The sequence below is a fragment of the Myotis myotis genome, unplaced genomic scaffold (genome assembly GCF_014108235.1).
Source record: "Myotis myotis isolate mMyoMyo1 unplaced genomic scaffold, mMyoMyo1.p scaffold_m19_p_18, whole genome shotgun sequence".
In the NCBI taxonomy this organism is placed as follows: domain Eukaryota; kingdom Metazoa; phylum Chordata; class Mammalia; order Chiroptera; family Vespertilionidae; genus Myotis; species Myotis myotis.
In genome coordinates, this window is record NW_023416322.1 from 27,736,293 (window position 1) to 27,762,403 (window position 26,111).

Genomic DNA, 26,111 nt, shown 5'->3' on the forward strand with positions numbered 1-26,111 from the left:
CCCAGCTACGAAGGAGCAGAGGCAAGCAGGAGTCTGGGTGGGAGCTTTGGGAGCAGAGCCTGTGTCCTCTCCCACCCCTGATCCCACGCACCCTAGTTAACAGGTCTGCTGTCCCCTCTGGACTCCTTCCCTGGTACCATGAAGAACTGAAAAAGCCCCTTTCAGGCGGGCCTCCCTCCGCTGGGGGAAGACTGTGAGGGAGGCACTGTGGCCCTGGGGAGCAGAGCCCTGGGTCCTAGGCCTGACTGCCTCTAACTTGCTGTGTGATCCTGGGCAGGGTGCTTGCCCTCTCTGATTCCCACAGGTAAAAAAAAAAAAAAAAAAAATGTTTTTTATAGCCTTCCTGGCAGAAGCTTGACTCCTTTCTAGACTTCATAATATTTTTTTAGGAAGAACGGAATGAGTGTCAGCCCCAGGCAGAGGATTTCATAGGCCAGGTTTGGTTCCCTTTTAGGTCTGGGCTGGGGTGGCGGGTGAGCGTGTCTGCTGGGGCGGGGAGGACACGGCATGTGTTGAAAGCAGAAGTGAACTCTAAGCAGAGCTGCTGTCACATCCCCCATCACTCCCAACTCCATGACTCCACCCTTGCTGCCCTCCGCACCTGGGCCTTCGGGAACCAGGGGACCTGCTGGTTTAGGTTCTTCTCCCCCAGGAGGGGCACGTGGCAGGAGGGGAAGAATCATTCGGAATCGGAATCAAGGTGGCAGGGACGAGATGAAACAGCTACCACTGTAACCGGAAGGAAGACTGGAAGACTTCACACCCTGTCCCTGCCCCTCCCCGACTTCCTTCCCTTTTGAGGACTTGGACCCAGTCTCGGTGGCAGAGTTGGAAGAGGCTACATTTCTGAGAAACCCAGGGAAGTAAAGGGAGGGAGCCCACAGCTTCCCCGGGCTCCACTTCCTCCTGGTGACCCAGCTGGGCGTCTGGGAGCCTCTCCTGGCCTTGACATAGGGAAATCAAAGCCTCCAGCACAGTGCTGAGTTGCCCCGAGGGGGGAGGGGACCTAGCCTAGGTGCTGGCCATGGCTGTAGGTAGGAACTGGCTGTGGCAGCTGGACACCCAGGTCCCCTGTGTCCAGTGCTGTGGGTGGAGAAGGAGGGAGAAACTTTCTGCAGCCTAATCCCCTCTTCTCCTCCGCCTCACACACAATTCCCGGTCCTCTGGTTGGCTGGGCCTCAGTTTCCCCACCTGTGAGAAGAGGGAGTGTCAGGGCCCTGTGTCTTTTATTGCAGGAGGGACCGGGAGTGGCTGATGAAGTGTAGCTAATGAGGGCCCTGGGGAATGAGATGGGGGAGTGGAGGGTGAGGAGACCCACACATCCTGCCCCCTAGGCTCTGCCCCTCAAGATCCTCTGCCCTTGTCCCAGTCTGAGGCCAGAGGTCCCCCCACCAGGGCCCCCTACATTATCCACTGGAGTTGGCACATAGACACTTCATGTCCTCAGAGCTAGGAAACTGGCATCCCACACCCCCATCCCAACCCAGGGACCACGGTCCCTTTTTCCCGCCACTTTCAAACCTTACCCCCAGCCCAGCAGTGGAGACCCTAACCCAGGCGTCCAAGACTTCCAGCAGAGTCTGTACCAGTCAGGGGGAGGAGCGGAGGCGGGCATGGCAGGGTGAGCAGTGGGGGCCCTGCCAGCCCCCTCCGGTGCCCCAGTTCCCAGGCAGCTCTTAAAGGGACCAAGATGAATTAGTTAGGAGGAGCTCAAGGGGGTGGGTGCAGAGGAAAGTGGGTGGCGGGGAGATGATTAGTTTCTCCAGGGGCAGGAGGGCCAGAGTGGGGGCCTGCCACCCCCTCTACTCCCCTGGAAGCCTTCAGACTTGCCTTTCCATCATCCCATGTTGGGCACCAGCTTCTGACTACCACCTCCTTCATCTTGGTCCCTTGGGCCCCTGCCCACGTCCTCCCCCTTCACCCATATTTGTGCCACCTCAGTCTCCGGTGAGAGCTGCCAGCTGGCACTGACTGGTACTAAGCATGGAGAATCAGCCCAAGGATTGTAAGGGTCTGAGGCCGGCCCCAGAGCGGGAGGGTGGCCAGCACCCCAGTCACTCCAGGGGGGTGAGAGCAAGAGGCTCCCACACGCTCTCCCAGTCCTGTTTTCTCTGCTCCTCCAGGGGCAGAACAGGGGGCACTGAGGCGCTGGGGAGGCTAAGACACACGGATCCTGCCCCATCCCCTCCCTCACCTACATTCACCCTGATGGGTTGTCAGGGTGGTGACATGGGAAAGAAAAATGGCTTCCCCCGTGACGTCTGGTCATGAAAGGGCTGAGGACAGTGAAGAGAATTTAAAGTAAGGCCAGGCATCAGGGGACTCATTAGGATTCCATCCTAAGAAATTACCTGAAATGTTTAAAGAAAAGGCATCCACAGTAGCGTTATTTACAACGTGAAGCTGGGAACTGATGAACTGTCCAGAGGGGGGTTACAGGAAGTGTTGTATAAACATCCCGCCATGAAAAAGTATGTTTATATAATAAAAATCCTTAATAAAATATTTTCAAAACATATGGTCTTAAAAACCAACATGAAAAAGATAATCTTGGCAATAAAACATGAGCAAAAGGGTCCCAGCTGGTAGCTCAGCTGGTTAGAGTGTTGTCCGGAGCAGCTAAGGTTGTGGGTTTGATCCCTGGGTCAGGCCACATACAAGAGTCAACCAACGAATGCATAAATGAGAGGAACAACAAACTGATGTTTTTCTCTCTCTTTCTCTCTCTCTTCCTCTCTCTAAAATCAACAAATCAAGAGAAAAAAATGAGCAAAAGAGATAGAAACATGTTATACCAGGAGAAATAAAACATACACATTAATAAAAAAAATTCAATTTCTCTTGAAAGAAATGTAATTTGAAGCAATAATGAAAATAACTGTTCTCCTATAAAGTGAGCTAACATTAAAACTGACAAAACTTGTGGTGTTGTTAGAAATGTGAGGGGCCGTGGGCACCGCTGCAGGTGAGAATGACAAGGGTCCCGTTTCACTTGGAGATATTACCAATGGCCTTTTTTTTAATGTGCATAATTTTGAGTCAACCAGTCCCTTCCTTAGAATTTATTTCATGGAAATTCCCAGAGATATGTGTAAAGATGTGCATTCCAGGAAGCATTATTAATCATAGCCAGTAAGAAATTGTAAATGTTGTACATATTTCAAAATTGAAAAATAAAATGCTCGAAGGCCTCCCACCATAATGTTCATGATGGTTTCCACGGAGACGATTTCTTTTTCTTGCTCCTTTTCTACCCTCTCTGTCATGGCAAAGTGGTACTGACATGAAACCGACAGAAAAGGAGTCCGTTATTTTTAAATGTTTATAAACTTTGAAATAACATCGCAAAGTGCTTATGCATTTTACCTAAGAAAAGAGCAGAACCAAATTTTGAGCCACAGTGAGGTTTTAACCACGTACTTTCGCTCAGGAAAAAACGCCTGGAAGGAAGCCCATCAGTGGCTGTCTCTGGGCCATCGAAAAGAGATGACTTTTTTTTTTCCTACTTCTTTGTAGGTGCCCGTGTTTTCAGTTTGACTGCATTCTAACGATATACATGTTTTCATCAGTCACACGTGGCCTGCTGGGTGTGGCGTCCTGTCATGTGAGTGACAGCTTGCAGCGGCTGGCGGATAAGGCAAGCTCGCTGATTCGCCTTATCCCTTCAGCCGCCTCAAGAACAGCAGGGACCTCGCCTGCTGCTGGTCGTGTCCGTAGCCCACGGTCTCCCGAGGGCCTCTCTCTATAATTCAGAGCCATCCCCTTGCTGGCCATGGTGGGGCTTCGGCGCCCCCGGGTGCCCAGACCTGGAAGTGCATGTAAGCGCCCTCAGAGATGGGTCTCCTTCATTGATGTCCAAGACCTACCAGGGCCCCTGGGTCCTTCTTTTCTTTCTTTTTTCTTTTCTTTTCTTTCCTTTCTCCTTTCTTTCTTCCTCTTTCTTTCTTTCTTTCTTTCTTTCTTTCTTTCTTTCTTTCTTTCTTCTTTTTTTCTTTCTTTCTTTCTTTCTTTCTTTCTTTCTTTCTTTCTTTCTTTCTCTTTCTTTCTTTCTTTCTTCTTTTTCCTTCCTTCCTTTCTTTCTTCTTTTAAAAAATATATGTTTATTGCTTTCAGAGAGGAAGGGAGAGGGACATAGAAACATCAATGATGATCGGCTGCCTCCTGCGCGCCCTCTGCTGGGGATCCAGCCATGACCCCGTCACGTGCCCAGAGCAAAATCACACCTGACCTCCGGGTGCATAGGTGGATGCTCCACCACTGAGCCCCCGGTGGGGTGGTTTCTTCCGTTGAAGCTGCCCACGGAGGCGGGGAGCTCTTCCTCTCAGGATCCCTTCCCACGCCCGTGGGAAACGCGTTTCCGGCACGAAGTCAGAGGCTCGTTTGCTCTCATTTTGCTTTTTCCAATGTTTTCCCATAATCCCTGGCATGTGTTCTCACACTGACTTGAAAGTAGGCTGAACACCTCTGCCCAGGGAATGTAAGCTTGGATTTTATCATCCGTATTTTTTGTTCAGGGGGGAGTATGACGTCACGGGAGCTGTGTGGCCTTGGGCAAGTGAACTCCGAGTCCCCGTGACAACAACTGCCTCTCAAGACAGTAAGTGGTCCAATGAGACGGGCAGAGATGCTGTGGGACGTACAAAGGGCCACGGAAGGTTGGTGAGCGTGGCTCATTTTCCTTCTGGGGGCCCTTTCCTTAGTCCCGGCTCCTCGTGCCCCCAGACTGTAAACTGCCTCCCTCTCAGAGGCTGCTGCTCTGCCTGACATGTCCCCTTGCCCACAGGAATCCTCGTTTTTGACTCTCAGCGGAGTGTAAGTCCCCTGAGGACACTGACGGTGTTGTCTTGTTCACTTCCTCTCGCCAACCTGAGCAGAGTGTGGCACAAAGGGACATTATCTGAGCGTTTGCAGTCAGTCCTACTCCCTTCTGGTGCCTCCCTAGCTTCTGCTCCCCGAGATGGCACCACCCTCAGACCGGGCCCACAGGCAGAAGGTGCCCAGGAGGTAGAAGGTGCTGGGAAACGGCTGTGGGAGGAAGGGGGGAGCCCCCCAAGTAGGTGAGTGTTGCTTATGTCACAGCCTCTGCCCACAGACGACACTAATGTGTACCCGGGTGCTCTGAAGGCCGCATCCTGTCCCCCTGGAGCTGGAGGCGGGGGGAGGTGGGATGAGTCTGGGCAGCAGTGAACATGAGGATGCTGGTGACTGTGCAACGTTTGTGTCTGTCCCTCAGAACACACGGTGACGCCCACCAACAAAGACACCATGGCAGACAGGAGTAGAAACATCTAGTGTATTGATTTGAGAAGAGAAGGGGTGCAGACGGGGGATGGGGAGCCAAGGGGATCTTTAGTGTTTGCCAAAAACGACTGCACACCCTCCACCCCTTCTCACCGTCCTCCTCTGGGTGGGGCCCACAGGCTCTCACAGTTTCTAGGGAGCCTCCCTTTCCCTTCTCCTTGCACCCACTTGACCTTGACCTCCAGTGACCAGCAGACCCCACTCCGACTCTACAGCTGGGTGGAAAGCAGGCTCAGACTAACCCTTCTTCCCCCTTCCTGTACCGCTCACCTCATTCCCATCTCTTGTCTCATAAAATACAAGAAAAGCAAGCGCAGCTGGGACTTGGGAGAATCAAGTCACCTGGGGCTGGGGCGGGCGTGGGACTCAGCCAGGTAACGAGGATGGGAGCCAGCCCAGGGCCTGGGAAGGCGGCACAGAAGACTGCACAGCTGCCTCTCAGGCTCCATGTTCCCGGGGCCCCGGGGTGGGGGCTGCAGGCAGGCAGGAAAGCAGAAACTCGGCTCTGTAAAAGCACCCCTCTCCCCTGGCTCCTGGAGGAGCCTTCTTTGGTTTTAAGGCAGATATGGAGTTTCCTGAAAGCTGGGAAAATGCAGGACAAACAGAGATAAATGCTAAATATTTTTTTTTTTTGGTTGTGTTCTTCCTTCAGTATAAAACCACTGTAGAAAATAACTTCTCTTAGAAAAAAAAAACAAAACACAGAAGAAAAAAACCCAAGGGGTATTTTTCTTTGGCTTCAAGGCCCCGCCCATGAGGTGCAGGGATGGGGTGGGCACGAGGTGAGGAGGAAGCAGGAGGCCTGCGTCCCCGCCTCGGCCTGGCAGGTCCCAGATTACATGATGCTGCAGTTCTGGGCAGCCTAGGAGGGGAGAGAGGAGAAGTGTGAGTGACAGTGCAGGGCCCTTCCCTCCCTCCTAACCCTCGGCCCGCCCCGCCCTCCAGCCTGGGGCTCAGACAGGAGGGGCAGGATTCGGGAGTGACTGTGGAGGCCCTTGGGCGGTGGTGGGGGGGCTCCCACTCCCCCGGGCTGCGGAAGAGAAGGCTCTCCCCCCACAGGCCCACCTTGTCCTAACCCTCAAGGACCGCGGTCCTCTGTCGGTGGGGTGTGGCGACAAAGAGACAACTCACCTGGGTCCGGGGACTGGAGTTGCCCAGGAGGTAGGAGCGGCCGACCAGGTTGTCCCCGAAGCCGCCACCCCCACTGCCCCCCACACTGCGGTAGCTGCGAGTGACTGTGACACTGGAGGCAGAAGAGCCAGAGGAGATGGATCCGCCCACCTGGGCTCCTGAGCTGCTGGCAGACGCCTTATCGGCAGGCTGCCCGCAAGTCCCACACAGCACAGTGCGGGAGCGCAGGTTGTACTCAGCCGGGTCCCCCGAGCTGCTGCAGTGGGTTCCCTGAGGAGGGAGACAAGGCTCAGGGGCTCAGGCGAGTTTGGGACTGACTGCTTAGGCCTAACAACCAGTTCCACCAGGGCTCCTGCGGGCTGGCAGCCACCAGGCAGGAAGGTGGGGTTCTGTCCTCAAGGGGCCAGAGGGCAGGCCATAGGGCCTGAGAGGGTGGGCTGGGAGGAGGGGGCGGGGGGGGGGGAGGCATGGAAAGGGAGGAGGACCTGGAAGACTTGGGGACAAGGCACTGCAGTGTGGCTTTGCCTGTCCCAGCTACTCTAAGCTTAAGAGGGACAGGAGAGAGCGGGCAAGCTTGGAGGGCAGCAGGCATGCAAAGTCAATCAGAGAGGGTGGGAACGAGAGAGAATGTTCTGGCAAGAAAATGGGGAAGAAAGGACATGCATGCAACAGAAATGGGGGGAGAGAGGCAGGGCTGGGAGCCCCGCGTCTGTCCTCCTATCCCCTTCCCAAGAGACAAATCCAGACCCTCGTCCACTGCTCCCATGGGAATACTCCATGGCATCAGCGTTCCCACTCCCTTCTTTACCAGAGTAGGGCACCCAGACACCTGGGTCCCCTGTTCAAGGTATAGGGAGGAGAGAGAAGAAAAGCCAGGGCAGCAAGTGAAGTTCCAAAACATTCTTTAATGAAGTGATTTTTGGCATGGGGAGGGAGGCCAGGGAGAGGCTGCCCGGGCCTGGCTGGCTGCCCCAGTGTGGGCGTGGCCTCAGCGGCGGCTGCCACTCACGTGGTGGTGATGGAGCATGTCATCCCCGTCCTCATCGTCATCGTCATCAACCACAGTCACTGAGCGCACCAGCTTGCGCATGGCGACCTCCTGCCAGGTACATGGGACCAGGCCCAAGAGTTAGGGGTGGGGCCGGGGAAGGGGTGTGCGGTGTAGCCATCCACAGGGACCACCTAAGGGCCTTTCTCCTGCTCTGCCCTTTGTCCAGCCTGCTGCTTACTTGTCTCTCCCCATCCCCCCATTCCCCCCACAGCGGGGGGTGGGGGCGGTAGGTGGGGGGGCGGCGGGCTGGAGCTAAGGAGCTGGTTTCTACCCCAGAGAAACACTGTCAAATTGGCTTCCTTGGCAAAGGGCTCTCAACTGTCCCTGGGGAGTCCCCTGGGATATGGCCGCCAGGGGAGCCTGGCACAGGATGAGGGCGGCCCGCGGCACACTCACCTCCCCGTTGGAGTTGATGAGCGCCGTGCGCAGGCTGTTCCCACAGCCCCAGGTGTTCTGCGCCTTCCACACCAAGTCGGTCGGGGGGCTATGGGTGGCCCCTGCTCCTGCAGCCCAGATCTGGAGGGAGGATGAGAGAAGGGTGCTCACTCCAGCGCACCCAGCCTGAGGCCAACCAGCCCCCGTCCCAGAGTCCAAAAACCCTGCCACTCACCGTCACCACCTGCCCAGCCTTCAGGGTGAACTTCGGTGGGAAGCGGTAGGTCAGCAAGGGATCATCTCCATTCTGGCGCTTGATCTGCCAGTTGCCCAGGGACTGGTCCTGCCGGGCAGGGGAGAGGAAGGTGGGGAATGCTCGTCCAGCTCCTGGATTTACATTGCTCAAGGGCCCCACAGGCACACGTGGAGGCCTCTCCCTCCAGCTCCCCACACTGCCCTCCCCTCAAGGCTAACAGCTGCGACACTCGATACTTTCACCTTCTCCACAACTCAGAGTTAGAGACTATTGCTCCATTTTACAGATGTGGAGACTGATGCTCATAGGTCTAGAACTAGAGCCTGGGGGAGATACACACACACTCACTGGGCCTGCCTCTCTCCATCCTCCATGCCTTCACCTTGCCCTAGTCCCTCACACCCAGCCTGGGCGCCTACCTCATTAGACTTGTTGCGCAGCCGCACGAACTTGCCTTCCTCGTCCACCTCCTCCACGGCCACCCGCCCGCTGGTGCGAGCGTGCTGCGAGAAGCTGCTGCGGCTCTCAGCCGACTCCAGCTTGCGCTTCTTGGTGATGCTGCCCCCGCCCTGTGTCTGGGACGAGTGAGAGGAGGCACGGCCACGGCTGCGCTGCGAGGTGGGGCTGGGGGACAGGCGTAGCCTGGGGAGGGGGAGACAGAGTTGGGGGCCTCGTCAAGGCCAGTCACAGGCCAGAGTGGCTGCGAGCACCTCCCCGACTCCTGCCCAACCCACCTCTCCTCCTCGCCCTCCAGGAGCTTGCGGTAGGCGTGGATCTCCATGTCCAGCGCCAGCTTGATGTCCAGCAGCTCCTGGTACTCGTCCAGTTGCTGCTGCATCCTCGCCCGCATCTCTGCCATCTCGCGCTCCTTCTCGGCCAGCAGCCGGCGGCTGGTGTCCCGCTCCCGGGACAGTGAGTCCTCCAGGTCCCGCAGCTTCGCCTCCTTGGCTGCCAGCTGGGTGAGAAAGGCAGGGAGCTGGTGAGGATGGGGAGGTAAGGGGCGGGGGACACCCAGCCACACCCCCCCGGGAACTCCAGGCTCCCGTAAGAGACTATCATGGCTCTCACATGGCCTGGGCTGGCGACCTGGAAGCCCTTCCCAGCATCTAACTGAAGTCCCTCATTCTCAAGGTAGAACCTATTTCTTCCTGTCACAAATGGCACAGACACCTAGAGTAAAACTGATGCCTTTGTTTGTTAATCCTCACCTGAGGATATTTTTCCAATTGATTTTTAGAGAGAATGGAAGGGAGGGGGAGAGAGGAAGAAAGAAAGAGAGAGAGAGAGAGAGAGAGAGAGAGGGGAAGAGAGAGAGAAACATCGATGTGAGAGAGACACATTGATTTGTTGCCTCCCGCACGCACCCTCACTGGGCTGGGGATTGCAACCCAGGTATGAGCCCTTTACCAGGAATTGAACCCGAGACCCGTTGGTGCACGGGCTGACGCTCTAACCACTGAGAGCACTGGCCAGAGCGATATCTCGCGCGCACGCGGTCCCCATTTTCAATGGGAAGCCACGGCTCTGAGAAGTGAAGGTCATACAGGTGAGATAAGAGGTGGTCCAGGAACAGGTCATCTCACTCCAAATCCTATGCCCCGTCTCAGTCTGTGGTCCTGGGAGCCTGTTCTGCCCCTGACCTCCACCCCTCCTCAGGAAGCCCCCTGGACTTCCACCCTCCGTCCTGGCCCTGCCCAGACGCCTGGCTGAGGGGGGAGGGGCCGCACCTGCTTCTGCAGCTGGCTGAGCTGGGCTGAGAGGCTGTCGATGCGGATGCGGGACTGCTGCAGCTCCTCGTGGGCGGCCCCCATCAGGTTGCTGTTCCTCTCGGCTGACTGCCTGGCGTTATCCAGCTGGAAGGGAGGACCAGGGTTAGGGCGACGGGATGGGAGGGAGGGAGGACCTGGGAAGGGCACCCGGACTGCAGCCACAGGTCCCGGGCACCCTGAGCCCTCCCCATTATCCACCCGGTCCCCTGTGGGACATCCCAGGGTGGGGGGCGTAGGGCTGTGGGCAGAGGCAGCACCTTGGCAGAATAGGTCTTCTCCAGCTCCTTCTTGTACTGCTCCACCTGCTCCTCATGTTGGGCCCGCAGGTCCTGCAGGGCATCTGACAGCCGGCTCTCAAACTCCCGCTGCTTCCCGTTGTCAATCTCCACCAGCCGGGTCTCGTGGCGGCGCTTGGTCTCGCGCAGCTCCTGGAGGGTTAGACACCGAAATCAAAATGAGAACTAGGTCCCTGGAGGCTAAGACCCAGGTGACCAAGCTCCCTCCCCAGTCCTAACCGGGTGAGTCACTGTCAGCCCCACTTTAACCTGGGAGCTGGGTGATGGCCACCCCAACCCCCTACCCCCCCATCCCCACTAGTGCAAGGGAGGCAGGCAGGTGAGCTCCGCACACAGCTGATCCTCCAGCCCCAGCTCTGGTGTCTGTCACACCCAGCCCCGGTCCCCGGTCCCCGGTCCCCGGCCCGAGGGCGCAGTGCCCACCTCGCTGTAGATGTTCTTCTGGAAGTCCAGTTCCTCCTTCAGGGTCTGCAGCCTGTTCTCGGCATCCACCCGCCGCAGCATCTCATCCTGAAGTTGCTTCTTGGCCTCACCCAGGGCTGCCTCGAGCTGGAGGAAGGGGGCAGGTGTCAGGGAGCTGGAAGGAGGCTGGGGAGTGGGCTGTTCCAGGGCATCCCTCCATGTGTGTGAAACAGGTCCCAGGGAGTGAGAGCCTTACAGGCCCACAGAGGTGATGATATCTCCTCACTTAGAGCAACTACTCTGGGTAGGTACTTGATAAGAAATAAGAGACAGCAGCTCCCCCCTCTGGCATCACACGGCAATAGCTATAAAGGAGATGTGTCCCAGATCTAGAGGGAACAGGAGAGAAGGAACCAAAGTGTGGGGTCAGGGTGGAATGATGGGAGAGGTGGCTGGGCCGGCAGTGTGAGCAGGGAAGCACCTTTGTTAGAGTTTCATCTCAGGAAGCGCAGGCTGGCCAGTGCAGCTGGAAGGGCTAGGGGCAGGGTAGAGCTGGAAGAGGAGACCGGGGAAGAGAATAGCCCAGTCTTGGTTTTGTAATCAGCCAGCACCTCCCCGTCTCTCCCTGGTGTACTGTGGTGCTAGGGTCTGGGAGGGGAGAGAGTCCAGGATAGAATCTTGGCAACTGACGAGTGCAGGCCCTGCTCTGAGCAGATGCGGCTGTGAAACTGACAAGAAGCCCGCTTTTTAAATAGTTTCCTAGATTGTACCCTGAGAGATTAGAGGAAGAAATAGAAAGCAGTGTTTTGAAAGTAAGGACCAGCCCTGGCGGGGTAGCTCAATTAGTTAGAGCTTCGTCCAGATACACCGAGGTTCAATCCCTAGTCAAGACACACACAGGAAACAACCAACGAATGCATAAATAAGTGGAAAACAAGTCAATGTTTCTCTCTCTCCCTCAAATCAATCAATAAAATTTTTTTTAAAAAGAAAAGGAAGTAGCCCTAGCTGGTTTGGCTCAGTGGATAGAGCGTCAGCCAGCAGACTGAAGGGTCCTGAGTTCAATTCTGGTCAAGGGTACATGCCTGGGTTTTGGGCTCGATGCCCAGTGTGGGGTGTGCAGGAGGCAGCTGAGCAATGATTCTCTTTCATCATTGATGTTTCTATCTCTCTTTCCCTCTCCTTCCTCTCTGAAATCAATAAAAATATATATTTTTAAAAAATAAAGTGGCCAGAGCCTGTTTGGCTCAGTGGATAGAGCATCAACCTGTGGACTGAAGGGTCCCGGGTTCGATTCTGGTCAAGGGCACGTGCCCAGGTTGCGGGCTCGATGCCCAGGGTGGGGTGTGCAGGAGGCAGTCGATCAATGGCTCTCTCTCATCATTGATGTTTCTATCTCTCACTCCCTCTCCCTTCCTCTCTGAAATCAATAAAAATGTATTTAAAAATAAATAAACTAATTAAAATTCTGTGGCACACCAAAAAAAATCTTATTAAAAAAATAAAGAGCCCTAACCGGTTTGGCTCTTCCACAAAATACCGACTTCTGCGCATGGGCCACGAAGTTTCAATCGCACTGTACGTGCACGCCCGCACGTGGTATTTTGTGGAAGAGCCACACTCAAGGGGCCAAAGAGCCGCATGTGGCTCGCGAGCCGCAGTTTGCCGACCACGGGTCTAAGAGGTCGCAGCTCTTTATAAGGAGGCCAAACCAGGAGGAAATCCAAGGCCAAGCACAGTTCATTGCCACGTTAAATGGGAATGCTTTATGGAATATTTTAAATTCACTCTGCCAGATACCATGGGCAGCAAAGAGAGGACATATGGTCCGGATGGGGCGAAATGATGCTAGGACAGGGGCATGGCTCTGAGGCCGGGACAGGTCAGACCAGCCACCTCCAGAGAGCAACTGGGATAGAAGAACGAGTGTGCGTCTGTTTGGGGTCGGGGGAGAGCAGGGGTCGGGGGTCATGGGCAGGCCCGGAGCGTGGTCTCACCTTGGCCACTTGCCCCCGCAGGTCGTGCAGCTCGCTCTCCAGCGTGCGCTTCTCGCTCAGAGCAGTGCTCAGCGCAGCCTCCTTGGAGTTGAGCAGAGCCTCCAGGTCCTTGAGGCGGGCCTGGGCGGCCATCAGGTCTCCCTCCTTTTTGCTGTTGCTAAGGAAGCAAGGAAGAATGGGTTTAAGGGGAGGAGTCTGTGTCCCTAGAGAGCGCCAGGTTCCCTAGAGAGAGAGAAGTCACTCCCTCCCCGCCACCAGAGGTCAGCTGTGGGGCCTGGCTCTGCTACCCCTCCAATTGCCAGCAGAGGGCACCCTGGGATTTGGTTTGTTGGCATCTGCCTGCCTGTGGGGCTGGTCTCCCACGTCCACCAAAGTCCCCCAAACCCCTTTCCTGCTTCTCCACCCTTCCCATGACTCAGTGTTCAGGAACGTGCCTGGGGCCAAGGGCAAAGCCGGATCCCGTGAGATGAATGCATATGCTTTTCCCTTTCTCCCCTCCTTCCCAAAGAAACAGGGCCACCTTTGTCTCTCACCCCTTCCCACACTGGGGCCTTAACCTTCTCCTCCCTGACTCCACCCACCTTTCATCCAGCCGAGCCTTCCCCCCATCAGGGACCCAGACTCCCAGCCCTGAGGTCTGTGCATCCCTAATGGTTCCCAGTTTGAGCGCTAAAGGTGTTAGTGACCCTCCTCTAGTCCCTTTTACACTCTGGGGGCTGTGGAGTAAGCCTGGTTAGAACTCAGGGAGGCCTGGGATGAGGACAACCAGGCGTGGTATGAACCCTTCCCTTTCTCAGACTCAGCCTGGGTCCCGTGATCTGGGCAGAGCACGGGGCTTCCAGCCTCCCTCCTTCTGGGCCTCCTCAGAGCCTGAGAGAATGCTGATCCCCATGTGTCGACCATGAGCCTCGGCATCTGGCTCCAGATATGACCTCCCCACTCCTCACAGCAGGTGAAGCTTCGGCTAGAACCGAGCACACAGGCTGCCTCTGCCCCCACCCCCCACCCCCGCTCCCCTTTCTGGGCCCCTGGTGATTTTTGCTGGATAGTGAACTGGAAAAATAGAGGGGTCCTCTTTTCTTAAAAACCCCTGGGGAATCCAGGAACTCTCCAGATGTTCTGCCCTTCCACCAATGTCTGCTGAAAGAAAGGGTTCAGACGCAGAGGGTGGGGGCGAGCAAAGGGCCGGGTCCCAGCTGCCATCTGTAACACATCAGGCCTTCAGCACAAACCCACCACAGCAGATGGAAAAAAGAAAACCCAACGTCGGCAGGGGGAAAATATTCGATCCTGGAAAGGGAAAAAGCGGCCCTGCCAACATTTTTCTCCGGCCACAAAAGCGCTAAGCTCCACAGCAATCCACTGTGGAGCAGGAGGGAGAGGCCAGACTGGAGGCCGCGCTGGAGGGAGAGGCCAAGACCCAGGCAGCATTCTGCCGCCTTCGCAGATTCAAACAGGAGTTACTTCCTCTTCCACTGGGCTCCTCTGGGAGGGGACAGGGTGACGTCCAGACAGGCCCGGGAAGGATGTGAGCCCCTGGGGGGAGCACCCCCAGCCTGCATGCTTGCTCCTGTCGAGGCCTCTGGCCACACCTCACAACAAGCTGTTGAATGCCACAGCGTCTGTCTCCTGTGAAAGGAGGCCCTCCCAGAACTGGAGGAGGTCTCCCCTCCTCCGTCTCAGCCTGAAAAGCTAAAAATAAAGTCAAAACCCAGCTCAGGTTTTGGCCGCCATCCGGCCCAGCCCCTGGCTGGGAGCACAGCCCCAACTTTCCATGACTTCAGAACTTTTCCGAAGCTGAGGCAGCTGCAGGGGGAGGAGGGAGAAAGAAGAAAAACCGCTGGTAAAGTGAAGACGCAGCAGACAGAATCCGAGGGCCTTGACCAGACTCCAAGGCTGGCTGGGGCTTCCCAGAAGCGGCCTCTCTACCCTGCGGGCCAACAGCTGCCGCTGGCCGTACTGAGAGCTCTCAGGGTGCAGGGAACTAGAAGAAGTTTAGAGTTGGTTCAGCTCAACCCCCTCCTTTTACAGAAAAGGAAACTGGGGCACAGAGGAGGAAGGCAAAGGCCCAGTGTCAAGCCCTGCAAGCCGCAGCAGGGACAGGCTCACAGGAGGGCTCCCCCTCACTGCTTCCTAAGCCCTAGGCCCAGGGAGAGTGGAGCTGGCGGGAGGGGGAGGGCTCCACCCAGCCAGTTCGCCTGAGCTGGGGAAGCCGGAAAGAGCGATGCCTGCAGAAGGCATCTCAAGGGCATCTCTTCCCTAGTCCTGCTTCCTGACCTCAGACTCCAGGCTCTAGTTCTTCTTGGAAATGCCCTCCGGGTGGCAGACCTGACCCAGGAGAGCAGAGGTACAGAGCCCCTGGCAGCTTACAGGTGAACAACTACGAGAATTTTCCCTTCCGTCTAACCTCTTCCCTTCCTACTGCTCCCAAAGGCAGGGTGGTTAGAGTCACAGTAATATCATAACAGCAAACACATATCGAGCTGATTACGTGCCAGGGGCTGCTCTCAATCTTTCACTGTTAACCCAGTCTTCACCTGGCAGGCCACGGTAGATGCTACAAGGTAGATGCTACTACTGTGTGATGGAGGACACTGAGGCACCGAGAGCTGAGTCCCGGGTCTGAGCAAGTCAGTTCACCCTTGGTGGCTGTGCTGCTTCAGCCCCTGCCACAAAATAATGGCCCCCATGAAATTAAGGGGCTATTTCCCGTGCCCTCCTAGAGAATTGGATGATCGCCCGAACCACGTGCCATTGAAGGGCCACGCCACACCCTGCAGATGAGGAAAACCATGAGCAGAGAGGGAACTGAGGAAGGGCCGCTGCGGTTTTCTCCGCTGGGCTCGGGGAGCTCCCATCGGCGGGGAAGAAGCCACTATCACTCATGCCTCATGACTCAGAGCCCGGGAGCTCTGTGGTTAGGAGCCACACGCACTCCCTCCTCCCCAGGGCTGCCCGCCCACCCGCCCCCAAAGCCATGTCCTAGCTAGTTGGGGTCTTCAGATCCAGCCCAGACCCCAAGCAGGCACTGGCCAGGGGCTCAGCCCCAGAGCAGTGGGGCTGCCTGTGCCGGAGTCCTCTGGGGGTTGGCAGTGGGAGAACTGGGCACGTGCTGTGCTGTCCCACACTGGTTGGCAGGGGGACAGGGTGGGGCAGGCCAGGGGAGCTGGGAAGGGTGGGAACCAGGGGCTCTTGCGTGACTCATCCTCAGGCAGACAATACCCGGGCAGGGGTCGGGAAATCCTCTAGTGCTCACAGGGGAGACCCTGGCTCTGCCCAGTGTCCTGCCCCAGGCCCCATGCCATGCCAGTGCAGGGGCGACGCTCTCCCTCGCATCCGCCAGGCTCCCCAAGCACAGGAGTGGCTCCATCCCAGGGGCCTCGTGAAGCGAGAAGGGCTGGGCAGCCTGTTGCTGACTCTTCCCACAGCTGGCAAATCTGACCTTGGAAGGAGGGAGGAGAGAGGGGTAGAGCGGGCAGGGGAGCGGGAGGGAGAGCATGAGGTGGAAGGGAGAGCCAAGAGCGGGCTGGCCTGGCCCAAGGCGGGGGGGCCCACGAGGCTGAGGCTGGCCAGGCCTCTGCGGGTCGGGACTCTGGGCTGCGGTGGGGGAAGAAAGGAGCCCAGCACAGCTAAGGGGCTGGGTGGGCATGCGCCCAGTGTGACCCACCCGCTGAGTCACCCTCTTCAGCAGAGCTCGGATGCCAGATATGGAAGCCGGGCCTGCCGCAGGCCTGTTTGGGCCTGGTTGCTGGGAGCAACTTGCTAGGCCCCAGGGAGGGCCCCCATTTCCTCCCCTGGGCTGAGGGGAGCAGAGACAAGGGCTGGGACTAAAATAAGAAGTGGGAGGCCCCACCCCAGGCCCGTGCAGGCCCCACCTCAGCCCCTCAGCCTCACCAGCCAATGGAGTTCCCCATGATGGAAGGGAGACCCTGGAGAAGTAGGGAGAGGAGAGGCAGGGTAGGGGGGCAAAGGTCTCGAAGACCCTGGGCATTTCCTGTCTCACAGGAAAGGGCGCCCCTGTGGCTGGGCAGAGCTGGGCAGGGCGTGCTGGCCCTCCTGGCTTAGGAGCAGCTCTCTCCTGCCCGCCCAGGTGCCTAAACCTTGTGGCCAGGCTGACTTCTACCCCAAGCCTGCCTGCCCCTTCCTCCTCCTCCTCCCTTTGTCCCAGCAACCCCTCCCACTGAACACCCCCCCCTTCCCTTCCTCCATCTATCTATCCAAATCCAGCCCCAACCTGAGCCCGCCTTAGCCCTGCTGGTGCCCCAGCGCCCCCACCCCCATCCTCTTCCCAAATGTGTTCAGCTGTTGTTATACCTGTTGGTTGATTCTCTTTCCACTTACACTGCATCTCTGGGCTTTTTCTGTATGTCCCCTGATGCCCTGACACTAGGGGGTTCACACAGACGCTCAAGGCTTCTAGACCAGTGGTTCTCAACCTCCCTAATGCCGCGACCCTTTAATACAGTTCCTCATGTTGTGGTGACCCCCAACCATAAAATTATTTTCGTTGCTACTGTTAAATTCATAACTGTAATTTTGCTACTGTTGTGAATCGTCCTGTACATATCTGACATGCAGGATGTATTTTCATTGTTACAAATTGAACATAATTAAAGCATAGTGATTAATCACAAAAACAATATGTAGGCCGAAACCGGTTTGGCTCAGTGGATAGAGCATCGGCCTGCGGACTGAAAGGTCCCAGGTTCGATTCCGGTCAAGGGCATGTACCTGGGTTGCGGGCATATCCCCAGTAGGAGATGTGCAGGAGGCAGCTGATCGATGTTTCTCTCTCATCGATGTTTCTAACTCTCTATCTCTCTCCCTTCCTCTCTGTAAAAAATCAATAAAATTTATAAAAAAAACACACACACACAAAAAAACAATATGTAATTATAGATGTGTTTTCCGATGGTCTTAGGCGACCCCTGTGAAAGGGTCCTTCGACCCCCAAAGGGGTTGTGACCCACAGGTTGAGAACCGCTGTTCTAGAGGGACCTTCTCCCGGGCCAACTCCTGCATTCTTACAGACAGGAAACTAAGGCCTAGAAAGGGGGAGGCTCAGACACTAAAAACCTGTCCACCCGGTCGCCTGAGGACACTCACAGCACAGACGGAACACAGACAACGGCATCATGCATGCAGGGGGCGCAGAGACACCCAGGAGGGAGACAGGCCAGTGAAACAGCCCTCAAACGCCCGCCGCACACCGTGTGCAAAGCCACGAGGGTGGCATCCTCCCTCCAGAGGAACCACTGCTTGGTTTGGTGGCTGGCCTGTGGTCTGGCCTCACTTTCGGGGAACCGCAGGGTGTGGGAAGGCTGGGACATCTGGCCTCCCCACTCTGGGGAGGAGGCCTTAAATAGAGGAACTGAGGGGAAGGTGCTCCAGGGACAGAGAAGCCCCTGGAGGCTTCCTCCGACCCCACCCTGTGAGTCCCAAGTGTCTTTGACACCCAGGAAAGTGTATGGTAGACCCTCCGGGAGGGCCCCCTCACTCCTGACGCCCCACACGGGCACATGCACCCACAGCAGGCACAGCTCTGCTCCCACATGCCTCTCTCTTGGGCGTCACACCCGCCACACATGCTCGGTGTCTGAGGCCCATCAGATCTCCTTCCAGGGCCGCCAGGCTCCAGCTGTCCTGCCCCCAAACAAAGCTGGCTCTTAATTCCAGAGGGAGGGCTGCGATGAGGGAACCAGTGCTGAGAAGGGGAGTAGGAGGCCTGCTGACATGTTCAGACACTGGGCCTGGCAGGGGGCCCAGCCTGAGTCACAGCTGCTGAGGATACAACGTGGCTCTGTACAGAGGCAGGAGAAGCCTGCAGCCAGGGGCCAGGGCACGGGGGTCCTGGGCGGCAGGAGGCTGGCTTCCTGACCCACCGCTCCCTCAGGGTCCCCTGCCAAACTCCACTGGCCTTCTTCCTGGCCTTTCTCTACAGAAACCATTCCTGTGTTGTCACAGAAATGCAGGGGTGAGGTCTGGGAACAGACGAGAAGTGGGGCATGGAGGGAGGAGGGATGGCCTAGGAAGAGATAGAACATCTTGGGGAGTGGGAGGGAGGGAGGCCACTGGCCAAAGGTAGGGACAGTTAGGAGATCCCCACAAGAAGGTGCCTCGGCAGTCCCTTCTTAGGACATGTTAACCCTCCATCCGCCTTGGCCAGTGTGGCTCAGTTGGCTGGGGAGTTGTCCAGTATACCGAAAGGTCGCTGGTTCGATTCCTGTCAGGGCACATATCAAGGTTGCGGGTGGATCTCTGCTTGGGGCACATATGGGAGGCAGCAGATCAATATGTTTCTCACATTGATGTTTCTCTCTCTCTCTCCCTCTCTCTTTCAAAATCAATAAAAACATATCTTCAGGTAAGGATTTAAAACAAACAAGCCCCATCTGGTGGCTCATGGTAATTAGCCCTGACAACAATGGGAGGGATGGGAGCAGCACCCCACGATCAAGAAAGGAGGTGGGGGCTGGCGCCATCTGATTTTCCAGATGACCTAACCAAAAAAAAAAAAAAGAAAAGAGGTGGGGTAGGACCTAGGAGTTCTGGTCACACTGCATTCCAGCTCCAGCCTAGGGAGATGCAGCTCTCTCCAGACCCAGCAGAGGGAGGCAGCGTGAGAGCTTCGGGAGGGAAGGGGGACTTGGCAATCCCAACTGCCTCCTCTCCACTGCCCAGAACCGGGCCCCTCAGAATGAAGGGCCTCTCGCTCCCCTGGGCCAGCCTGGAAAGAACTCATCGGTCCTATTCCCGTCCATGTGTCTCCCATCAGATCAGACTCATCCCTCTTGCTGCCACTCAGCAAAAACAGCCATGGTCGTTCTCAAAAACGGCGACCCCTCCACCTTTTCTATGGCTGGAGAAGCTCAGGGTCTCCTCTCTACTCTCTACTCTACTCTCTGCGGTGACTCAGCTACTCTGCTGGGCCTGGGATCCCAGCCAGAATTACTCCTGTTCCACAGGCGGGACTCAGGCTTCCTCTCCCGCTCAGGGTCGGGGAGCACCCCCTCCAGCCCTGTCTCCTTCCCAAACTATACCTTCCCTGTTGAAGGACTGTTTAGGGCCAAGGCCTCACAGCCCAGCCTCCGGTTGGGGGAGCCAAAAATGGGTACAGGACGGGTAGAAGGTGGGCCCTCAAGGTCACCCTGAAGCTCCCGCTGGCTTAGACACACAATGTCTAATCCTGGGCAGCTTGAAGGTAACAGCCCTGCCTTTCCCAGGGCCTCCCACCTCCCCTCAACACATGTCAATGGGACTCTCCTTCTCCTTCTACATGATACAGCCCTTTCCGCTGTCCCGAAGGGAGAGGCACTGAAAACGGAGTATCCTTCCCCACTAGCAATAAAAACAAAGCACAAGCCAAGAGTGTAATGTCATCACTAACCCATTTTCCATTTTCTTTGGGAAGAAAGAGGCACGTATTTTTAATTCCACAGATTGTAGGAAATATTTCTACTGAGAATAGCATTGGCTATTAATTCTATTTGATTTTAATATTTACAGCTTGGGATTTAGAAGGCTGTTTTCTCACTGTGTGGGTCACTGTACTACTTTGAAACCTGAGGGATCTCTGGAGACCTGCTCTCACCCCTTCTTTTATAGCCAAGGAAATCCAGAGAAGGGAGGTGATTGCTCAAGGGCACACCGCAATTTAGTGACAGGGCTACCTCTAAAACTACGGACACCGAGGGCCGGGGCTGCTTCAACTCCCTCACACACTGTTGTTGGTGGACCCCCATGCCTCTTGTTAAGGGCTGAGACTGCAACCTCCCCAGAGACAGCTCCGAGAAGATTCGAGCTCGGCCTGTGTCACCTTCAGTACAAAGGGGGCTAGGCGGTAGGAACTGGATCAACTGTTCTAGTGTGCGGGCCTCTGAGCCAGACCCGGTCTTGGCCGCTACAGCTGCTAGAGGTGGTCAGGGGCTGGGGGGGGGGGGGGGGGGTGGAGAGCAGAAGGCACAGTTGGTAGGTGAAGGCCTCTCCTACCAGTTGTTCGCCCAGCTGTCTCTGGCTTCAGCCCTGACACTGAGCTACTGAATCACTGGGGGTGGGCCTGGGAGTGGGGGCAATGGCCACATCCCAAACAAGAGTAAGTCTCAGACTCCTGAAGGGCAGGGCAAGTGCCAACCAAAGGCATCGATTGTGGGAAGGCAATCAGGGGCCCTGAATTATTGTCTCTGGTTTCTCCTCAGCCCCAGGGTTTAGCTGTATCTTCCTTTGCTTTGAATCAGAATGGGGGCGGGGGGAGGGTGGGAAGGGTGAGGACTGGGGCCCAGGTATACTCAAAGGCCTCCATGAAAGGGGCACATCCTGCCTGGCCATCGTGGCTCAGTGGTTGAGCATCATCCTATGAACCGGGAGGTCACGGTCTGATTCCCGGTCAGGGCACATGACGGGTTGGGTTGTGGGCTCAATCTCCAGTGGGGGGCATGCAGGAGGCAGCCATCAATGTTTCTCTCCCATCATTGATGTTTCTATCTCTCTCTTCCTCTCTGCTGAAATATATATATATATATATATATATATATATATATATATATATATATATATATATATATAGTTGTTGTTTTTTTAAGGGCATATCCTTCCTCAGGTCCAGGTAGACAATTCCCATGACAAGTCCCAAAACAGAAATCATTAGCCTCCTGATCCATGGCCTGGCAAGGTAGGTCCTGGGTCATTCAGGCTGGGGCAAAGGCTGTTATTAAGTGTTAACAGGCTCTGACATAAGAGAACCAAGATGGCGGTGTAGCTAAATGCCACCTCCCACAACCACATCAAAATTACAACTAAAATACAGAACAATCATCATTCAGAACCACCTGAAAGCTGGCTGAATGGAAGCCCTACAACTAGGGAAACGAAGAAGAAAGCACATTGATACTGAAACTTTGCAGACCAGAACAGAGTGGCAAGAAATATTCAAAGTGATGAATAGCAAGGACTTACAACCAAGATTACTCTACCCAGCAAAGCTATCATTTAGACCTGAAGGTCAGATAAAGAGCTTCACAGACAAGAAAAAGCTAAAGGAGTTCTACAGGTTGTTCTTTTAAGAAGAGGAAGAAGAAAGAAGAAGGAAGAAGAAGAAAAAGAAAAAATATGAACAATAAAATGCAATAAATACAAATCTATCAACAATTGAATCTAAAAATAAATGAACAAGAAATCTAATGAACAAAATAAACTGATAAATAAAATAAGAATCAGAGGCATGGAAACATGGAACAGACTGACGAATCTCAGAGGGAAGGGGGTTGGGTGCTGGGAAGAGATTAACCAAAGACCTATATACATACATGCATTACCTATGGACACATAGGCAATAGGATGGTGAAGGCCTGGGGCGGAGCGGGAACCGGGCGGAGGGGGACCATAGGGGGCAAAGAGGGATATCTGTAATGCTCTCAATAAAGTGCTAACAGGCCCTGGCAGAATAGCAGAGCATTGAGGTCCCAGAGCAAAATCTCCAGACTCCATCCCATTCCACCCTCCTGACCCTCCATCCTGTTCCCTAAGCTGGAGGAATACGGTTTAATGGTATGATCACTCAACTAGAAGTCAGAACTGGACTTTTGCTCAAGCCCTAACGTGTCACTCCCTTGCTCTGTGATGTGGAACCTCTCTGGCCTGTGCTATGCTTATCCTGATGAGAGCTCTGATGACCATGCGCCTACACTTCCCTGCCTGTCCCTACTGAGGTGGGCAATCCAGGAAGTTGTCAAGTGCACATGCCTCATCTGGATGGAAGTAGCACTTCTGCTTTGTGGGCCTGGGATATCCCCACTTCTGACTCAGGCTTCCTCCTCCAGTTCCGCCTGGGAAGGCACAGACCCCGGCACTGTGTCCTGCACCCAAGCTCATAACTCTAGAACCACTTGTGCACACTGTCTGCCCGGAGCCCTGGTTCCAGACCACCACCAGAGGTCCTAAGGAAGAAGGCAGGAAAGGATCCCAGGATGTTGTGGGGAGTAGGGAGCAGGAGGTTGGGATGGAGATGCAGGCCCCCATCCCTCCCTTGAAGACATCTGCTGTCTCCGCCCGGTCTCCCCGCAGTCTCTTGTAAAGCCACCAGGGTGGGAGGGAGGGGGGCAGCATATGAGTCATCTACCCAGCTGTCCTGCCTGGGGTGGGGCCCAGCTCCAAGTCTGGACCCCAGGCAGGCCTTCCCTGGTGCTTTCAATCTCATTCTCCCTGGACTTAGGCTCCAGAATAGAAAGGATGCGTGTATCCACGCGTGTATGTGTGTAGAGGGGAAGGAGGAGAGGAGTGTTTCCGCTTGGAGCCTACAACCCAACTCAACGAGAGAGCCCGGGTGTGACCCACAGGATCTTACAGGTGGCTCTGCATCCCAGCCCAACGCCTGACCCTGAACTCCGAGCTCTAATTAAACATTAAACCAGACAACACCTCTTTGGCTTTAGTGGGAGGAGTTAGGACAATGCCTTTCCTCCTCTCCCAAATCTTCATTCGACTCTTCTCTACCTCACCCTGAGCACAGCAGACACAAAAGGGTGCAACGAATCCTAGCTCCTCCCACTGGGGGACATAGAAGGGATTGTCACCCCATTCTGAGCCCCCTTTGTCTCCACCCTGCTGTCCATCAGCCGGGGATCCAGATGTGCAAACCCACCCCCCTTTTCCGGAAGTCCAGCCAGGATCAGCGGGGGAGAAGAGAGTCAGGTGGCTAAATATAACAAGTCCACACACCACCCCCACCCCTGCCCCACGTGTGCACACCTCCCTCTGGTGTCCGGGGCCTGGACAGCTGCACCAGGAGGCAGAGGATACAGGCTGGTGTTGCCGGGTTAGCATGAGACCATCAACTCCACCAGTCCCATCTCCTGAGCAGTGTCTACCCCAGGAAAAAAACGTCTGCAAAAACGCCCTTCACGGGGATTTGCAACGGGGGCTTTGGTGGTTGAGTGGGCAGAACACACACATTCTCCAGGACTCGTGTTTCTCCTGCTAACTAAACACTTCAAATCTCTAGTAAAAAAAAAAACCAAAACAAAACAAAAAACAGGAGCGATCCCTTTCAACAGAAATAAAAGTCAGCCCATCTCTCCACACAACTTCCATCTACTCTTCACCAGAGGATGGATCTGCCACACCCACGGTACTTGGGACTGGGGCTAGTGAAGTGGTGGAAAGAATACAGAATGCGTAGAGATTTAAGAGTTTGGAGATGGTGCAAAGGGAGAAGAAGAGGAGAACTCAAACCGTAGTCCCCCCTGCTCCAAGCCCAGGGATCTTCAGGCACCTTTAGAGCTCTCTTTCCCTCTGTTTTTTTTTTAAGATTTTGTAGAGAGAAAGGAAGGGAGAGGAAGAGGAAAGAGAAACATCAATGTGAACGCAAAACATGGGTCAGCTGCCTCCTGCACTTGGCCTACTGGGGACGGAGCTGAAACCCGCAGCATGCGCCCTGACCTGGAATCTAACCGGCCGCCTTGGGTGCTCAGGACAACGCCCAGCCAACTGAGTCATACTGTCCAGGCGTGTTAGAGCTCTTCAGCTTGAGCCTTTGTAGAGAAAGGGCACCAGAGAGGAGGGAACCAAATTCTTGGGGGCTGAAAGGCGGCCTAAACTTCCAGGCTCCAAAGGCCTTTTTAGAAAAGAGGGCGGAGTGAAGTAGGGTGGGGTGGGGTGGGGCAGGGATGGGTAAGGTAGGAGTGGCCTGAAGCTTCCAACGGCTGGATTTCAAAAATGTCACTGTATTCCAGCAATTTATTAAGGCAAAGGTCCAGAGAGGCAGTGGCTAAGAGTTCTGACCAAAGCAAAGACGGCTCGGCTGGGCTCGGCTGGGAAAATGAAAGTGGCTCGCCCCAAGCAGGGAGGCAGAGAGGGACACAGCCCTAAACCAGACAAGACACCAGGCAGAGAGGGCCCGGGAGGTTCGGGCAGCCACCAGACCTAGGCATAACACAACTTCCTGAGGTGGAGCCTCTGCCCTCCGTCGCCCTCCCTCCCTTGCATTCCAGGCCAAGCAGGCCAAGGGCTGTGGGAGCTGCGGGGGAGCCGCTCTCTGGAGCTGTTCGGTGGGCCTGTCAGGGCCCAGGGAAAGTCCCGGACATGCAGGAAGTCAAGAATAACTTCCCAGCTCTTAGAAAGAACCCCAGAAAGGGTCGTGCCAAGAGGGCTACCCACATGCCCCTGCAGGGGGAAAAGGGGTCACTCTGCCTCAGTGACCTCTCCCCAGCACCACGCGACATCTGCCAGCTTGGGAGTTCCGTTTTATGGTCATCATGTGTTTAGAGGCCAGTCTGGGCAAAACTGGCACTGTGCCAAGCCTGCCAAGAAAGTTCTAACAGGCCCCTTTCACCCACTCCAATGCGTCCTGGGGTGCCCGGAATTCTTAGGCCAGGCTGGGTTCATTCTGCTTCGCTCAAGCCCCTGCCCCAGGCTCCAGATGGCTGGAAACCTTACCCGGATTGAATGTGGGCCTGCCACCAGTCCCTACTTGGCCCTGATATCCCCACCATTTCTTATATACCCCAACCTCTCCCGGAGACCCCTCCCTTATCTGTCCTATCCAGACGATTTCCCTTGGCACTGCCAGGCACCCACAGGCGGCAGTTCGGAGGGAGGAGACTATATGACATCGTTATCAGCCGCCTGGGGCCAGGCGGGGGTGACCAGCCGGCCCGCACGCCGTCACGTGGGCCCGCCGCCACCTGGGCGCACTCACCGCGCTTTGAGCTCCTTAAACTCTTCCCGCACTTTGCTCAGCTCCAGCTGCAGGCGGGCGCGCTCCTTGGCCACCGAGTCGAGGGTTTTGCGGGCATCGCCGAGCTCGGCCTCATAGGCGGCCTTGATGCCGGACACCTCGCGGCTGACCACCTCCTCGGACTCGGTGATGCGAAGGCGCAGACCCGCGTTCTCCGTCTCCAGCGAGCGCACACGGTCGATGTAGACGGCCAACCGGTCGTTGAGCTCCTGCAGGTCCTCCTTCTCCTGCAGCCGGGTGATTCGGGTGGGCGACAGAGGAGTGGAGCTGGCCTGCGCCCCGCTACGGGTGGCGCGCCGCTGGGACGGGGTCTCCATGGCCGGCAGGGTGGCAGCGCTGCCCGCAGGGCAGGGGTCCCGGGAAGGGCACGGGGCTCCGGCGGAAGGATAGAGACGGCTCGGGGTTGGAGCGCACCGGCCGGCTCGCTCCTGGCAGACGCGGAGAGCTGGGCTGGGCGCTGTCAGATCTGGGATCCGGGTTGGCTGGAGTGGCTGCGGCGCTCCCGCAAACACTGAGTCACCGGTGTCCGGGCAAAGGCTCTAATAGGTCCTGGGAATGGGAGGAGGAGCCACTGCTCTTAAAGGGGCCGTCGCAAGCCCACTGGGGCGGGGGCGGGAGTGGTGAACAGGGGCAAGGACCGCCCCGCCTTGGCGGAGTCGCGCCCCACCCTCTCCCGCGCACCCCACTGTGCCAGGAGCTTTGCTGAAGCTCCCATCTTGGTTCCTGGCTGCTCAACCCTCCTACAGTCTCAGGCCCCAAGGGGTAGAGCGCAGAGCCAAGGGGTGAGAGTGGGTGGGTGAAGG

General features: G+C 56.1%; 1 protein-coding gene across 1 annotated transcript; it reads right to left on the minus strand.

Moving 5' to 3' along the window:
* Positions 1-5,279: 5,279 nt before the first annotated feature.
* Positions 5,280-25,834, minus strand: LMNA (lamin A/C). The gene is made up of 12 exons (XM_036342874.1): positions 25,270-25,834; positions 12,579-12,735; positions 10,603-10,728; positions 10,141-10,311; positions 9,842-9,967; positions 8,849-9,069; positions 8,534-8,756; positions 8,094-8,201; positions 7,880-7,999; positions 7,442-7,531; positions 6,433-6,702; positions 5,280-6,163 (listed from the first exon to the last, which is right to left on the minus strand). Exons 1-12 carry the CDS (start codon positions 25,623-25,625, stop codon positions 6,137-6,139), a joined length of 1,995 nt encoding a protein of 664 aa, XP_036198767.1. The 5' UTR covers positions 25,626-25,834; the 3' UTR covers positions 5,280-6,136.
* Positions 25,835-26,111: the final 277 nt, after the last annotated feature.